At 33.9% G+C, this 19,154-nt stretch overlaps 1 protein-coding gene across 1 annotated transcript in view; it reads right to left on the bottom strand.

Moving 5' to 3' along the window:
- The window catches only part of LOC133172347 (multidrug and toxin extrusion protein 1-like), a 57,297-nt gene extending 55,161 nt beyond the window's left edge, over positions 1 to 2,136 (bottom strand). Inside the window, exon 1 of the mRNA XM_061307213.1 lies at positions 2,047 to 2,136. Coding sequence (XP_061163197.1) covers positions 2,047 to 2,136 — 90 coding nt within the window. The remainder of the gene's footprint in view (positions 1 to 2,046) is intronic.
- Positions 2,137 to 19,154: the final 17,018 nt, after the last annotated feature.

Raw genomic sequence — 19,154 nt, 5'->3', positions numbered from 1 at the left:
ACTGAACTTTTCTGGCTAGCATTTGTGCCTTTCCTGTCGTTGTTATCCTGGACGGTCCATCCGTCCGTCTGTCACACTTTCTCCTTTCTAAAACCACTTCTACATTTTTAAAAGCAGTAGCCAATTCATTCAATTCCAACCCAGGGGCCAATTGGGGGTAAAAAAAAGAGTGTTTTTTGTACGAAAATCCTGGTTTCCTGAACTCCTCTTACAGTGTTTGCAGTTAGCAACTCATCTTTGAGAAAATGATTGGTGGTGTCCTGTAGATGTGCAATAAGGTTTCAGAATTTTGGTTTTCATCCTGGGGGCGATTGGGGTCAAAACCGTCGTTATTCTGCAAAAAACCTGGTTCCCTGAATTCCTCTTACATTATTTGCAAGAACTAACTCATCTTTCGAAATATGATTGGTGGTGTGCTAATACTGCTATAGATCTGCAGCAAGGTTTTGGAATATCTATTATCACCCGGCGGGGGGGGGGGGGGGGGAGGGGGCGTTGATTTTCTATAAAAACATGGTTCCTGAACTCCTCTTACATTTTTGGTTGTAACCTATTCATATTTTTGACTATGATTGGAGTGTCTTGTGTAAGAAGAGTTCAGGGAACAAGTTTGTTTGTTTGTTTGTTTGTTTTTTTTTTGGTAACTTGATTTTTTGGCCCAGGCCAAGATTGAAAATAAAGTTTCCGAAACCTTATTGCACATCTACAGCATACCAACAAACAGATTTCAAAATTTAAATGAGCTACTGCAAAAAATGTCAGAGCAGATCAGGGAACCAGATTTTTATAGAAAAAAGTCATTTTTGATCCCCATTTGGGTCCCAGGGTGAAAATCAAAACTCCAAAACCTTATTGCACATCTTCAGCCCTACACCAATTATATTCCAAAATATGAACGGGCTACTGCGAAAATGTAAGAGGAGTTTGAAGAAAAATATACATGTAGTTGGACAGGCGGAAGGACAAACGAACCGGGGTATCTACAAAATACCCGAACTTTCTTTAGAAAGTGCAGGTATAATGTATGAATTCAGAGTTTTAAAGAACAGTGACCTATTTTGGTTGAAATTGAGAGGTTTTCTTCCCCAATTCTTTTAGACACCATCTTTTTTCTTAAAAGTGAGAATCCAACCACATGCATATTAATTTCAAAGAGTTCAACAAAACTTACTATACGTATATCACCATCTTGAACTGAAATTAGATGAATTCGATGAACTAATAGTATGGAGTATGGCTATTTACAAGTCGTCTTCAGTTTTAATTTACACGTAAGAACGCTAACTACAAGTATGGACTAATTTGACCAATACCCATGATTTTAACAACTTTTCGGTCTGAATTACTCAGTAAATTAACAAAATATAGTCTTACTGTTCTTAGTTGTATTTATATTATAAGTAAAACCTTGGACCGGTTTGTATTTCTTGTCCCCAGGAATCTTAAATTGTACAAACCTGCAAATTGAATATCTAATAATTTATGAATTTTGGAGATTTTCTATAACCTCCAATGTAGTGTAATTCATCCACCCCAATTGATAAACCCAGAACTCACATTGAGTTGACTATTGTTGCCTTGCAGTTATCCAAACAAGAGGCCCACGGGCCACAGCGCTCACCTGAGTCACTTTGACCCTGCTGTACTGCATCAGATTTTTTTTTCCAAAATACATGTATTCTTCTTTATTTTTGATTGCCTTTTGTGTCCCCATCCTAAACACCAGGGCTGTGATTTGGGAAAATGGATCTACACTACCAGAGGATGCTTCCACATAAGATTCAGCTTTTTGATCCAGTGGTTCTTGAGAAGGAGATTTCAATTTTTATTTATTACATTGAAAACGCTGTTCCTACATCTATAAACATTTCTGTACTTTGATTTTTGAACCTCTTTTGTGAGCAAACATCGGCTAAAAGAAATCATGATATCAATACTAGAAACATTGGACTGCAATCTATAGTAATCTTCCAGTGACCTACTTCTGATTTCCATATACTTCTGTGTTACATATATTGCTTTTATTATTTAACCTTAACCACTCACCATTGGCCACGCCATCTTGAGCAACTCCATTACTTCTTGTTTGTAAGTGTCCACTTCTCCGGTACAACAAAACAAGTATTTCACTCTCATTCTCTGACTGAAAAATATTTTATTACAAATCTGGGATCCCTCATTGCTGATCATTACTTTGTTAAAATATATGAATATGCGTAAGAATAATAATATTTACTTTCAAAAGTTCAAAATGGTTGCATTTTTGCAGGTTTTATTTTTCATTTTGTTATGACTATACATTTTGTTTTGTTTTTTCAACAGTATAATTAATCCCACAAAATCCTAAGATATTCACTTTCATGTATGCCAGATTCTGTACGCTCAACCTTAGAATATGATAGATTATACAGACAAGCTAAAAAAAGTTTTATTTTCTATATCATATGAAACTGATGACAGTAACTTGAAGATTATTAGTTCAGAACCTTAATATTTTTTTAAGATGCACTTTCAAATTATTTGGGAAAAAAGATCAAGCATGTACAATGAAACTGCAAAAGAAAAGAGTTGAAATGCAAAACAAGAAGCTTACGGGTCTTGACGATTACATGTACCTGTATATCACGAGTCTCTCAGGCTAAATCATTTTTGAGCCCACCTGGAACTAATCTGGACTTTCCGTGACAAAAATTCACCCTTTGGTGAAGACTTTAAAATTATATTCATACATCTTGTCTCTCAGAATTTTAAGCGTAATAAAGGTAAGTTACACTGTGTAATAAACTTCAATATTAGATCAATTTAACCCCACCCTGGACAGAATCCCCGGTCCCAGGAAACCTCAGTTTTAGGGTTAACTACATATTATAACCCTGCAAACATTTTGCATGATAGCTGTCTTTGGGTAAAGAAGATTACATGAATTTTCAAATTTATGACAAACTAAGCCTTACCCTGTGGCTTTAACTATAAACCACAAATTTCATAATTTTTGAAGCTAAAGGTTCAGCAAAATTATGTATTTGTCCATGAGTAAAAAAAAGAGAGGATATGATGCATTTTCACAATAGAAGTATCACAAACTTAGCCCAACCCTTCAGCCTGAACACAGAGACCATGAATTTCATATTTTTGGTAGAGGTTCCATTGCTTCTCATAACCATGCTTACAATTTTTATTACTTTCTTTCTAGAAGTAATGAAATATGAAGATAAAGGAGAGTAATCAAGCTCAAAACTTAATTGAAACAATACGAATTTGAAGGAGAGCAAACATAGATCTCTAAAAACATCAGAGGTGGGATAAGGTGCCATGGAGGAGTAAACGTTTAATTTTAAACATTACTTTACAAACAAAACGATATATTACACTTTCCCTGCTCTGTGAAAATTGAAGTTTCCAACTGTATACATTAATTTAAGACATAATATTAATTTTATTTTTTTTAGGTCAAGAGTTAGTAAATGACTTTAGACTGGCTTTTTGGTGCTAGATCCTTTACGACATCATAATCAATTAAAACTTTCTTTTTCCCGTACTTTACGTTTCTAATAGAATATGTAGAAAATGAAGTATTTTCATGGAATTCAAATTGAAAGTATGTGAAAATTGATCCCAAAACCTGTATTGAATTTAAGAGGGATGGGTGGTTGTGGCCATTTTCAGACTATATTGATCTCCTTTAGAAGAAGAGCTCCATATAAAGATATACAAAAATGATTAAATTTTAAAACTAAAATGCATGAAATTTTTGTTTGCCAAATGATAGTTGACAGCTTAAGATATCATATCTAAAAAATTAAGTTATATCTGATGGTTAATTTTTGACCCCCCAGCCATCTTAATATCATTTTAAAGACAAAGCTAAGAACATACATGTTATCGTTTTCTGAGAGACTGTAGGCTTTCTGGATACATTTGTATGATATGGGGAAAAAACTCCCATATTGATGACTGTTTTTCTTATTTTTTCATTGAAAATGGCAGTTTAAAATGTGATTTTTCGTCTTGTTAACATGTACCAACAAATTATGCCCCGATATACACCTTATTTGACCAAATTCTAAAGTCATAAAGCATCATTAAAGGAATTTATTTCTCAACTTTGAGAAATCTGTAGGCTCCTTCCATTACTAGGTCTTGACCTTAAATAGGGTATCATAATCATAATCTTCTCTGGGAGCAGTGCAAGGCTGACCGAATAGGGAAGGGTGATGGCACCCATTTAAAAAATGAAAAATATCATTCTGGATACAAAATAAATTCATTATTCATCTATTCAAAGTAATGCTGCTGAGTTTTCTTTATTTGACGCTCAACAAAATTATTTCCAGATTGCACCAGTAGTATCCCACCAATTTTTAATATGTACATGTACAAATGTATATATAAAAAGAAACTTACTTAGAGGAGGGGTACCTCTCCAAGACCCCTTTCCCGACACCTAGTGACGACTCTTTAGTGTTAAAATTGAATTTAACTTTTGAGAAGAAATAGTTCTAATACAATCAAATTAGATTATTTTTTCGAATGCAAAATAACAATTTTTATATCAAAATTTAAGATACCAAATAAGATTCTTACTGACTTCATGAGATTAAATTTCAGATCCTACCTTTGCTCAAGAATAAATAACACAAACTTCTATTGGTATGAAATGTGTAAAAATATGTATGCAAAACAAAACAGAATTTGTAAAAATAAATAAATAAGTAAATGAATAAATAAATAAATAAAGTTTTCTGTTCAAAAATTGAAAAGGGAAAAATATATAATAATTCGAACTATTCCAAAGGAGGTCAAACAAATGTAATGTTTTAATTTTCAATAAAAGAATTTAAAATTGCATGCTTTGTTTAATTGTCGAAGACAGCTACAGTTTTAATGAGATGTTTAGTGATATTTTTAAAGCGATTGTAACGGGAAAGAATATGAAGTTCCATTTCCACGTCCTTATGCAATTGTTGCTAGCAGGTATCAGAAAAGTTTGTAGCATTTCGTTGTTATTACCACGATAGGACTAAGCTATTTGTTCCGTTTCCCAAGAAGATGAAAATTTCATAGTATACATGTATCAACAATTTACCAAGGTAAGGGCTCACAAGAGAGATGACAAATCTTATCTCAAAAATTAATGTAAGAGGCTACTTTGAGGTACATACTATAAGATTATTTAAAGTACTTTCACAAAAACTAAACAAATAAGCAAACAAAAAAGCAAATTAAAAATATAAACAAGCAACAAAAACAAAAAGAAAAACAAGACACCGACGAGAAGAAAACCATGCATATTATTAAGACTTACATGTAATTAATAATCGCTATCCAGAACTGAAAGCACACTGTATGAAGGGTTTTCTCACTTTAGAGTATTGCAATATAATGCAAAGATTCAATGATAAAGTTTCTAAATAAGTCACTTTTATTGTGTATTGATTGTCAAAATCTTCATTAAATGAGGGTAACAGATAGTTTTAAAATTAATAATATCTTGTTAAATACACGTCGCATCCATTGTCTGCCGCGTGTGTACTTGCGCACATGTAAAAAGTTTGTTCATCTCATATTCTTAATACTGTAAACCAACGTTTATTCGCGTGCGAGAAATGTCCGCGAGTTTCGCAAACTACTTTTACTTGTGAATATTTATCGCCGGTAACCATTTATTTTGCTTTTTATTTGTAGAGAATATATCCTCAGTCGCGAAAATTAATTGCTGAGGAATCGCGAATAAAGGATGACACGAATAATAGTTGGTTTACGGTACCATGAACATAAACAAAAGTTCAACTTTTATATAACTTAAAACAGCAATACTTCCCAAGCCTCATATTCTAATGAAAAATCGAGGAAGGATAATTGTTATCAAAGAAAGCAAAAAATCACCGTTTTTTGAAATTTTATTTAAGAGAAGAACCACGTTTTTTTTACACGAAAATTTTTCAGTTTCATTTTCATTTGATGATTGACGTAGCCTCAGTTGTCTTTTTGAAATGCACTTTAACGATTAAAACTTGTATACAGATGTTCAGATAGTAAACTAAATTAGATTCTCGTGTATTTATAACATTCCTGTGGACTGCTGTAGATCAAATCACCAACATTTACAAAATATGGTTGCAACACCTGTCCTTATCGAATAAGATTACAGCAGTTACTACAGAAATAAATATATGTTATCTTAAAACTATTCTTAGTCCATTTGTTTAAGTGCATTTATTGCATAAGGCTTGCTCACACAAATATTATTGTTAGGATATAGTTTATTATAGAGACATGTTTTATACAGTATTATTACTTAACTTACTATATAAATTTTAAATATGCATTTTGAAATGTTTCCTTATTTTTATAAACTTTTTTGCATATCGAAAAACAGTCCAACTTTATTCTGGTCTTACATAGTAAGGCATCATTGTGATATTCATGACGTCGCATACTAAATGATAAACTTCAAAATTAGTGAAAATTATCCCATTTTCATTTTTGATTTAACACCATTCAATGTGGGAATTCAATGATTGCAATGTTGACAGTGCTACCATTAGGTCGAGCACAGATACCTATTCAGTTTTTATTTAGATCCGTCTCTGCATTTGGCAAATCTAGAACTCTGATGTCACATGTATGACGTCGTATGTACAAGTAAGTTGCATTTCCAAACCGAAGCCATTTTAATAAAGGACGCTTAATCTACCATTTATCTGCGATATCCATTAAATCAACTTGTGTTTATTTTTTGTTGAACTTTTTGTTGTTGCCGCGAGAGCGTAGTTTGGGGCAAGATGCTATTTGCAGAAGATTGTGGGTCCAAAGGTTACTTCGTGAAAAAAATCGTTTGGATCAATGTGCTAAGTCCGAATTTTCTCCTCGCCCAGGCGTCTTTACAGCTCGCTGCGCACGCTATTAATCTGTTAGATTTTGTTTTAGGTTTGCGTGAAATGTAACGAATTGTTGTTGATTTGTAAATTTTAAAAAAGATCTTTGATAATATACTATTTTAAGAAATTGTAACGTGTATGATTGGGTTCTTACAAGGGATATATATATACTAAGTTTTCCTCTTACTCTGTCTGAGTTTATAATTGCAATGATTAATAAAACCGCTCTATCTGAGGGTAAATCACACAGTATTAAATTTTTTTTTCCTCTTATCTAGAGACGGGGACTGGGTATGATTCTTGCACCGTGTTTCTCCTCCTAGGTTCCTGTTGATAGGAAAGAACTGGGTGTATCAATCTTCTTCAGATTTCCTACACCCAGAACTTAACATCAATTCCCTAGGATTACTTACCACTGGTGCTTCTATTCTTACCCCTACTACTTCTTTATTTAACGATTCTTTTGCCGCTTCTGATTAAGATGTCGGCTTCTTCAGCTAACTTCTGAATGCCTGACTTCCCCAAAGCTTCGCTTTATATACCCTTGGGCTAGTCTATGCCAAGGGAAGTCAGGTCATTCCATTCTTTGAGATCTTCAGTGCGTTTATTTAAATGCCCCTTAACCATTACAAAATTATTTAGTAGGTTATAGGTAATAAAACACTTATTACATGGTTTCTCGAAGAAAGTCGAATTGGTGTTACTCGATAGTTGAGAAGACCTGTGAAACTGTTGCCCTGGCCTTCGGCCTCGGACGACAGATTCACAGGTCTTTCCACGAGGACAACAGTTTGACTTTCGTAGTCATGAAGTGTATATACAGTTCAATAAATTACTATTGGTAACATACATGTACATGTATGTAAAAAAGAAGTAATAAGAGAATTGAAATCAATCTCTCTCTCTTTCTCATTTTTACAATTTGTCGTCCAAAGGCCTTAATCGTTATTTATTGATGATCAGCAATGATGTAAGAATTTCGTCATTATCAAATATAATGTCATTTTAAAATGTCATAAACAGGCAATACAGGTTTTTAATGTAAAAATGCATAAAAAATTTTGTTTAATTGTCATATATTGAGAATTAACAACTTTGAAAAAAAACCTTTAGCCCTTGGTATAGTTCAAAGGTGTGGTTAAGTAGGTTATATATTGAGAAACCATAACAACTTTGAAAATTTTGTTTTCTATTAAAAGGATCAGCATCTTATGGGCAAACTGATTTTATGCATTTGATTACAGCGAGTATATATAACCCTTCATCGAAAATTGGTCATATATTGACATATACATGTATATGCTAACTTTTTAAAATTCCCATTTGGGATTTTGAGCATAACAATAATTTTCAAAGCTTTCAATTATCTTTAGGTGGGCCCAAAGTACATTATCATACAGACTGAAATACTCCAGTGACCGTTAAGATCCATGGCCTGTCGTTTTATGCTTCTTTGACATTTGACCTTTTATCAGGTTAATATTACATAAATTAAGACCTAATAAACTTTTATTTGTTCTCCATCGATATCAGTGAAGCTTGTTGGTTTTATTGATTATATTTATTTACTGTATTTTAAATCAACACGGAAATTATCGTATTAACTTTTGGGATCCAAAATATTTGGTGGTGGATCAAAGTATATATCTTTTAATTTCATGATAGAATATAAATGAATCATTAAGCTTAAATCAAGATCCAATCTTGTGGGATGTGGATCCAAGGGGAGTGGACATTAAACTTTATTTGATTTAATAAAGAAATCATTCAAGACACACATGATTTCAAACGTGAATAATTTCAAACATTCAAACATGCTTCGAGTATGTTTCATTGTACCAGCCAAGGTTAATTTCAGATGCTGCAATTTCAGCTAAAGAATGACCAGTTTAATGTTTTCAGAGCAGGTTAAAGTTTTTGGAGCAGGTCAAAGGTTTTGAAGCAAATCTCACAAATATAAGGATGCACACTTCCAGGCTTGCATCGTATGCTTGATCTGACCTACATTTTTTGAATGAGTGACCAGGTTAAATTTTTAAACAGGTCTCATTTCCAGATAACTATAAGTCCTATGTTGACCAAACTTGCATGGATGATACATGGATGATACATCTAAGGATGCACACTACCAGGCTTGCTTCAGATGCTGATTTTGACCTACATTTTCCAGCTAGATGAGTGAACATGTTGAAGTTTTTGGAGAAGGTCCATTACTATCAGATCCAAACTTGCATGGATGTTGCATCAAGGAATGAACACTCTCAAACTTGCTGCAGATGTTGTATTGGATTTAATTTTCTGAATGAGCGACTAGTCCATAGTTTTTAGATAAGTCCACTCCCAAGTAAATGCAAGCCCAATCGGACAAAAATTGCATAAATGCTGCATCTGGGGATGAACACTACTAGATCATTAGTTTAGTGTGTGATTTTCCCTTACTTAAACAAACTATAATGCTCAGATAAAGTAATTCCTTAACTGCACACATCACTTTAGCCTTGTATTAACTGATATATTCATCCTATGGGATAAATTTTCCCAAAATGATACTTCATAGGACTTTTAATCCTAAATATACCTAAATATGGTGTTTTAATCCTATTTTCTGTATAGTGGGATAAAAAGTCCCATTGTGGGATAAAAAATCCCATGGGAGGAAATATCCCTCATAGGTTTTTTTCTCCCGTAGGATTTTGGTGGGATTTGAGTTGGGATGAAAAATCCCCCCATTCTCCCGTGGGATTCTTATGTTTGGAAGATTTTTTTTTCAAGAAAACTACTACACTGTGAAAGTTAAGGTTGACATGATGTGATCATAATAAAAAAAATCCCATCAAAATCCAGGAAAATTTTTAAATTATGTCTTTCAGAGAGGGAAGTTGAAAGTCCGGACTTTGTCGTGTCCGAACTTAAATGTCGCAGTGTTAAAATTAATATTTATTTTCAATTACATGCTCTCTGTGTACACAATTATTAATGTAATATTTACTGTCAATATTGAATATGCTCTTTATGATGTAATTTTCAACAAAGGAGATTAAATTAATATAACAAAGATAACATTTAGTAATCAAAATAAAAAAAACAAAACAAAACATTGTAAACATTACAAATTCAGATTAGTTCAAACAGAGACCCTTTTGGAAACATCAGAGATGGGATCAGGTGTCATGGAATAGTAACCACCCCCCTGCCAAACAGTCATATCCGCCGAGAGCCTTTTTTAATCGGGTTTACGAATTAATCCGTGGACGAATCAGCATAAAAGTATGAATTAACAAATTTTATTTGAAATTACAGTTAACATTTTACTTAACGACAGGTTGAATTTGCAAACCTCATTATTGTAACGTGGACTTTAAATAAGGCTGTTAATACCTTTGTAATACCAACGCATTAGTCAGTAACCTCCCTCGGTTTAGAAAATGATCGTACTCATAACTTAGTCACGCTCTAATAAAACATTCAAATATGAAACAGATATATCAGACTCCGTGGTGTCTTTTACTTCGAGTTCGGTGGGATATTGGTGTATGAATGAAAATGAAAATTATCTACATCGTCAATATATTATCTCAATCTCAAATTATACTTGTTTTTTATTAAATTTTGGTTCATAAAAAACCAAGCAGGTCGTCTAATAAAGGGATACAATTACTACATGCATGTATAGGAATTCATAAAGGACTGCTAGAAGACCTGGTCTCCAAAGATTACATAGATATTGTCAATGAGGAACTCCTGTGACGGTACACATTGTCGTTTTGTACATATTGTCGTCGGCGACAATATGTGCCTACCCTCACTGCACATATTGTCGTCCATCGGTACACATTGTCGCCGGCGACAATATGTTCCGAGTCGAGCCTTATTTTCCTCCTGCACGATGGACGACAATATGTACAGTCAAGGTCGGCATATATTGTCGCCGATATATTGTTTTCACGAATATTTACTTGAGAAAGGAAAGAGAGATTGACAAACACACACGCACGCACGGATTTTGGTTCGATAAAATCGATCTACTTCCCAACTTTAAAGGTAAAGAGCTAGGTTCACTTTATGCATAAAATGGCCCTGTAGATAAACAAATTTATCCACTAACACACTATGTCCCTTTCTCAACACCAATATAAAGTAGACACTTGGCGCTTTCAGTTTGTATATAAAAGTTTCCTCTAAATAGACCAGGTACTCGAAAACAGGTTGTGTGAAATTGCAATGTTCTTGAATTTTGCAGAAAACAGGTGAATTTGAGAACCTTCAACAAAGAATTAAAATATAAACACACCCCTCGATTCAAAAATTAAAATATATTTTATAAATTTAATAAGCAGTTCTTTCGTAATATATCTGCATATTTTGGATCGGAGGTTGTACTGTATACGAAATATTGAAAAATAGCATCATATTTTGACCATTTTTGAAGAATTATTCGGGATATGTGAATAATGACGCAATTCATGACGTCATAATGCATTGACTATCAAGAAAGAACAAGGTACGGTTTCAATACAATTCTTGCCCGGTGTTTTTCTTAAAAATGAAAGTGATGTAAAAAATTAAAACTCATGCTTTCTGAATCATTGAAATTCCATGCAGAAAGATCATACAAATCATTTTTCTTTCATGACCTTCTAAATGCTAATTGTGACGTCATAAACTTGTGCAATTTCCCTTATTTTCTTAAAAAGTTGCAGAAGACACCAATTTTTCAGTGGAATTTTCTTTTAGATAATATTGTCCACAGCCATCGCCCACAAAGATTTTGAGATATGTGATTTTTCAAAGAATTTTACACAACATATCCAAAAATTAAAAAGTGGGCGACGGCTGTGGACACTATTTTCTTAAGGAAAATAACCCTTGAAATGGGTCATTTTGAGGCATATTCTGTTTATAATAGAGAAATGAATCAAATTGATGACGTCATATTTCCAGAATGGTACTCCTTCATGCCATATTCTTTCCTGATTTATCACAGTCATATACTCAACTAATATTTAAGCCAGTTTCAAAACTTTTTGAAAACATTAGATTTTTAGGGCACAATAAAGCTAAAACCATACCTTCTTCTTAATAATTATTATTCATTTTTAGTAGAAATTCAGTCACCAAGTGTTCAAGTGATATTTATTGCCTTGTCGACTAAATCTATGCAGTTTTAATTTTTCAGAAAATTTACAGGGCCAAAAAGGCCCCAAGTGGCCCTTGCTCTTTGCCGTGAATTTTGTCAGTTGATCGAATTTTAGAATTTAAAACAAGAAACTTTAGAAAAGAAAATACTTTTAGGAGGGTGCCTTTAAATTCTTCAACAATGCATTTACATGATCAATGAAATGTTTACGGTACCGTAACGATGTTTGACCCACAGTGGCAACATAAATCTAGAGACGTGGTTCTGAAGTATAAAGACGTATATTTATAATATTTTTTAAATTTTTAAATAATATTTAAACATGCAACTTTGTTACATGGAAATGTGAAAACAAATTATTTGTCTTTGTTCCTTCATGCGTAAAGTCCAGCAAGGGTTAGAAGATAAATGATTATGCAAGGTGAAGCAAGACAAAGTGCCCTAATTAAGAGATGATTAAGTGCTCTGCCTTAAAAACTGAAAGACGGTAGACTTGTTTGATTAATGTTTCAGTGAGGGAGAATTTATGTTCAGATTTTCTGATTATCACAAATCTTACTGTGTCGCAATTTTTTTTACTGTTTCGCACGCATATAATTTGAATCATTACTGTGAAGGGAAAAAATGTAACTGTGTCGGGGCCGACACAGTAAAACAGCTCATGGAGAACCCTGAGACATCATTACTCACAATACTGTAAATAGAAAATTTTTTGGTCAGAAAATTATGTTCAGGATTGATGTACATCGCTATGATGTGTCAAGATACCACAATTCTTGAGATATATGATAAGTCAGCCTATTCCTTTTTTTGTAGTATGTACTTGGAGATTGAATACAGGTACTAGCTTTTTCTTGTTCAGCAGTAATGATTATTTAAAAATTATCTTTGCGTTATTCTTTTATACAATTATGCAGGGTTCTCCACAAGGGGTTTTACCATGGCGGCCCGCCATGGTTAAATTTATGTGCGCCATGGTTAAACGAGCTGCGCCATGGTCAAAATCGGCGGCCGCCATGATTGAATTTTATTGAATTTCAGTATTGACACCTACTTTTTAATGACTTGAGTAGTTAATTGTGTTTATACTACGCTTACGACTGCCATGCACCTCGAGAGAAAGCGGACTGTGCTAAACAAACACGGTAGTTGATCTGCGACTACGCTGTGAAGTGTGACAATGGAAAGTCAATCAGCTGATGATCAATATCTTGAGAGTTAATTTTTCCTGTATACACATGTAATTTCGGGAATTTCAACGTGTTCACGATAACAGATTTACAAAATATGACATAACGAGCAGTAACAACATGATAATCGACAAGCATCCCATTCAAGTTTCTGTACCCAGAAAAAAATTAACCCTTTCAAAATTTCCTACTCCTTTGTATTAAACCAATTCCCCATGCTCTGTTTTCAAGTATTAACTTTATTATATTTCTGATAAAGTGTACGTACAGCTGTAAGTGCCAATCGTCGTCTTAGTTTTAGAGTTACCTCCGGTTTTTATGAAACGTTCGCGTCGCGCTATTTTTAGCACTGGGGCACATGGAGAAGTAAACAATGGAGGAAACTCGGCGAAAAATGCAAATATGTAGAAAAAAGGACGTTAAGAAGAAACAGAATAAAGAAAGCAAAATTACAGTTTTGTCAATTTTATGCTCCTGGTAATATTAAGTTATGATACTTTTATTATGTATGCCATCAGTACGTTTTTATAGACCATCAAGATAAAAAAGCTTAGCCATTGTTAAGATCGTTCGTCTGTTCGATTGTGTGTCTGTTAACTTTTTTTTTTAATAAAATTCCTTCAAAACGTTCCTACAGTTTTGGGTCAATTTTGGTAAATGTGTAAAGTAAGATACATAATTCTTTTTATATATTTTTTTTTTCATTTTTTTTTTTTTGTTTATTTATTATTATTTTATTTCATTTATTTTTTTTTTACATAAAAATATTGGTTTTGTGAAACCAATCATCGATAAATGAAGGTTAGAAAGTCTAACATGCATTCGTGTTTTCGGTCACATCTCGCCTTCACACAGCTTCCTCCATGGTTAAATTTTCAAATGTGGAGAACCCTGATTATGTGCCAATATAATAGGTGTTGGGGTTGACATTTATAGATCACCTGAACTGGAAGTTCAAGTGAGCTTTTCTGATCACATTTTGTCTGACCGTCTCTTTTTCACAATTTCAGCTTCTTCTCAAGAACTACTGAGTCAATTTCAACCAAACTTGCCACATCAATGGATAAGCAGGATTTAAGTTTGTTCAAAATATAGGCCAGGCCTTCTTTCAAGGGAAGAAGTTAAGAATTAGTGAACATTCAGTGATTTATTTCAAAAAAAATTTCCCAAGAACAATTGCGTCAGAAAAGTTGAAACTTATGTGAAAGCTTCATTATGAGGTGTAGATTCAGTTTTATTCAGATAATGTCCCTCGGGGGAAGGATGTGGCTACAATTGGTGATCAAAGTTTTTCATAGAATATTTAGAAAAAAAAGAACTTTCATAATCTTTTTTCAAGAACTACTGGGTCAGAAGAGATGATACTTATGTGACAGCCTCATTACATAGCGTACGTTAATTTTGAAGTGCTGGTACGAAAAATAACCCTCATTGCTCAATGACCCTAAGTGCCAGGTATAGGTCTAAATTTGCAACCCTCCATCGGTAAGTGGTAACGTCTACATAAGAATGAAAAATTCTTGAGATGGACTTTATAAAAACAAAAAAAAAAAAAAAAAAAACCAAACAAACAAACAAACAAAATAAAACAAAATCAATTTTCTTCAAATCATGACCCCAGGGGTAGGGTGGGGCCACAAAGGGTGATCAAAGTTTTACATAGGAATATATACAGAAAATCTTTAAAAATCTTCTCAAAACCAGACAGATGTAGCACATGCGCAACCCTCCCCACCCCCACCCTCACCCCCACCCCCGCCTGTGGTCTGATTTTTTTTTTACTTTGGTAAATTCTGTTTGTTTAACTTGTATATACTCTCAATTTAGTCCACAGATAAAATTTCATAATTAATTATTTACTTAACATATACAGTAACACACCTTTACATAAAAATGATTTCTTTTTTTCTCGTCAAAAAAAAATCTGAATAGCGCACCCTTCCCCTTTCTGAAATTTCTAGATCCACCACTGAGGAACAGCAGTAGGTCCGTGAATAGTGCTGATAATATGGAAGTATCCTTTGGTAGTGTGGATTCAAGTACTAGTATCTTCAAATCATGACCCCAAGCTAGAGTGAGGCCACAATGGGCGATCAAAGTTTTACATAAGAATCTATGGAAAAATTCTTTAAGAATTATCTTCTCCAAAACAGCAAAGCAATGATAAGTCACATTTATATGGAGCATCGTCGTGCATGTCATGCGACATGTTCTGATGGACGACAATATGTGCAGTGAGAGGAGGTACACATTGTCGCCGGCGACATTATGAAAAGGACGACAAAATGTACCGTCACAATCACTGCATGAAATAGCATACGAGACACGTCAATGTGATTCACACACCAATTATATTCACAAAACTACCACAAAAACAACAAAAGAAATCTTTACGCAACAATATCTGTGGGGGCGACAATATGTACAGTAAGGGTGAGGCACATAATGTCGCCGGCGACAATATGTACCTGTGTAACTTTTCAGCGGGCGACAATATGTACCGATGGACGACAATATGTGCAGTGAGGGTAGGCACATATTGTCGCCGACGACAATATGTACAAAACGACAATATGTACCGTCACAACTCCATCATCTCTCTGATATCAGTTAGATTGAGTACTTGTGTACAAGTACAATCAAAATGATTATTAACAAAAATATTTGTAGGTGAACAATCACAATGTATGAAAATTTCCGAGTTCAATTTTTATTGAAGACGCGCAGTTTTCTATGATGTCAAATAGCCTGGTTCATTTATGGTTAATGGTTTTCACAGTGTTGAAAAGACATAAGTTTTGAAGCTATTTGAGGAGGGAGGATTTCAAATTTTCTTTAAGTTCTTTCTAGTGTTTTTAGTATCCACTTTGATTAACACCACTTCTCAAATATGTTGTTGTACAGAACTGCTGAAGTTTTTCCTTCGCCGCTGTTTATTTTTTTGTGGGGGGTAAAGAAAGAGGCTTGGTAGAACATTTACCAGATTCCATTATGTACCTTTCTTTGTAGGTATTTGTATAAAGTTTTCAAAATCCAGTATAGATACGTTGTAATTCAAATTCATTGTTGGGAATATTAGAAATGTTTAAAACTGTATATGACTCCTTCGAAAAGAAATTATACCTTTGTTTCATTAGCATTTGAAGAATTAAATTCAAGTTCCTCTAAAATGCAATTGTAATATTGAGCCTTACAAAGTTTAGGTTGCTATATGCATTGGCAGGTGGAATATATTGATCATCTAAACTATCTAATTCTTTTGTTCCCATTACATAACTGAAGACAGAAGAACAGAAGATACGCATTTTGCCACTCAACCGTTTTATACAAAGTGTACTTTTGTTCTATCTAAGAGTCATGATCATCCTTATATCCTTCATATTTGACCCATTGTCTGGTATACAGAATTAACAAGCATTCTAAGAATATTGCATTAGCAATACTAGTCCCCTACCGGCAAGTGTAATCTGGTTCCCGTTAAGAATTGAAAATGCCATAATTCCGTCAAAAATCAATGAAGCGGGACGAAATGCAAACTTGATCTATAACTAATCAAGGTAAAGTCACATACCAAAAATCAGCTCAATATCTGAAAGCGTTTAGAAGAAAATTTCGGACAACCCTTATAAATTGAAACGTCCGTAATTCCGGCAAAAATCAATAAAGCGGAACGAAATGCAAACTTGATCTGTAACTCATCAAGATACACTCACATACTAAAAATCAGCTCAATATCTGCAAGCGTTTAGGAAAAAAGTGCGGAAAACCAAGTGGGACAGACTGACAGACAGACAGAGGGACAGACGGACAGACAGACAGACGGACGGACAGACTCAGAGGAAACCTATAGTCCCCTCCGGTTTCACCGGTAGGGGACTAATAATTCAAGAGCCATGAATGTTATTAACTATTTCACTGATAATACATGCACCTATAAAATTCTGAAACCGATTGCAATCTTGGATCCTTTAAAGGAGCGAGTTAAGATCCTCATGGTTAACTGTATCACCATGACCATTAATGGCGTGATCAACAGAATTACAGTTAAAAGAACACGTCGGAAGATTTTGTTTCAGATGGTCAATATCTAGGCACTGTAGAGTTATTTTTTCGTAATTAAAGGTTTGGGAACAATGGTGGAATATTTTTTTAAGAAATACAAGGTTTGGTCTTTACTTAAGTACCAGTCCACATAAAAATCAGACAAAGGGTGATATATGAGGGTTCTCAGAATTTGATGATTTTCCATTCATAGATTTGTTCTGAACTATGAACAATGTATATAAAATGAAAAATGTTTCGAGTCATTGTTACCATGGAAACTTGGCCAAAGAAATTTCCTTAGCAACCGGCAAATTTTTCCATGTTGATAGACAAAAAGTCACCTATTTTTAAGGCTTAAAATAAAATGTAAATACCATGGGAAGTAATGGATAAATGCCGGATACTGTTCTATATGTAAAATTATCAGACTGTTTGAGGCCCGTTAGGGCTTACTGGTATGATAAAGATACGCATTTTAGGTGTTTTAACAATGCAATTAAAAAATTTAGGTCTTAAGTTATTTCTTGGCTAAACATTGGAAGATACACATGTTTTGCTGATTCAGCAATTTTCTTGATTTTGGCAATATTCAAGGCCAAATTAAACAAGCATTCTGAGAGTATTGCATTAGCAATACTAGTCCCCTACCGGCAAGTCTAATCTAGTTCCCGTTAAGAATTGAAAATACCATAATTCCGTCAAAAATCAATGAAGCGGGATGAAATGCAAACTTGATCTGTAACTCATCAAGATACACTCACGTACCAAAACTCAGCTCAATATCTGAAAGCGTTTAGAAGAAAATTGCGGAAAACCCCTAAAAATTGAAAAGGCCATAATTCCGTCAAAAATCAATGAAACGAAACGAAATGCAAACTTGATCTGTAACTCATCAAGATACACTCACATACCAAAAATCAGCTCAATATCTGAAAGCGTTTAGAAGAAAATTGCGGAAAACCCCTAAAAATTGAAAAGGCCATAATTCCGTCAAAAATCAATGAAACGATACGAAATGCAAACTTGATCTGTAACTCATCAAGATACACTCACATACTAAAAATCAGCTCAATATCTGCAAGCGTTTAGGAAAAAAGTGCGGAAAACCAAGTGGGACAGACTGACAGACAGACAGACGGACAGACAGACGGACGGACAGACTCAGAGGAAACCTATAGTCCCCTCCGGTTTCACCGGTAGGGGACTAAAAAGAAGCCAGGTTAATACAGTTGTTGCGTGTATTTCACATAAAAGTAGAATAATTCCTCTTTTAGAATTTGAAGTCAAATCCATGATTTATTTAAATCAGGTCATAAAAAATACGTTTGAGATAAATTGACATTGTTATGTTTGTCTTAAGAAAGTATTTTTTGTATTTATTGAACCCATAGCAACGATCCCCAGCACATAGCAAGAAATGTTGTCAGTATGTGATTCATTCTCTGTAACCGCTGTATTGAAAGATTGGGCAGTCGTCACAGATTTTGGGGATACGACTCTCAAATAATCACTACAGAAACCATTTAAGGAATGTTTTAAGTTTTGTGTGAGTTATTGGTGTGTAAATCACACAGACTTGTCACGTAGGCATATTTCAGGAATACTCTCCCACTCTAAATGTAGAGCAGTGGTCAGCTGTTGTAGAGTCTGGGGATGCGATTGTCATTTGCAAATCAAATCTATCCATTTTGTCCAATGCATGCTCAACTGGGTTTAAATCTGACGATTTAGATGACCATGGCAGAAACAGGTTGCTGTTGCTTTGCAAGAATGTGATTGTCAAACGAGCTGTATATTGCTCTGTATTGTCAGATTGAAAAACATTACAATTAAGTCAAAAAAGAATTTTCAAAGTGTAAAACAATAACTGATATACAATTTAAAACTTAAAAATGTTATATA

The sequence above is a fragment of the Saccostrea echinata genome, unplaced genomic scaffold, assembly GCF_033153115.1.
Source record: "Saccostrea echinata isolate AGI-Se365-2 ecotype Australia unplaced genomic scaffold, CSIRO_AGI_Sech_v1 ptg000054l, whole genome shotgun sequence".
In the NCBI taxonomy this organism is placed as follows: Eukaryota; Metazoa; Mollusca; class Bivalvia; order Ostreida; family Ostreidae; genus Saccostrea; species Saccostrea echinata.
This window is presented reverse-complemented; position numbering and strand designations above follow the sequence as displayed.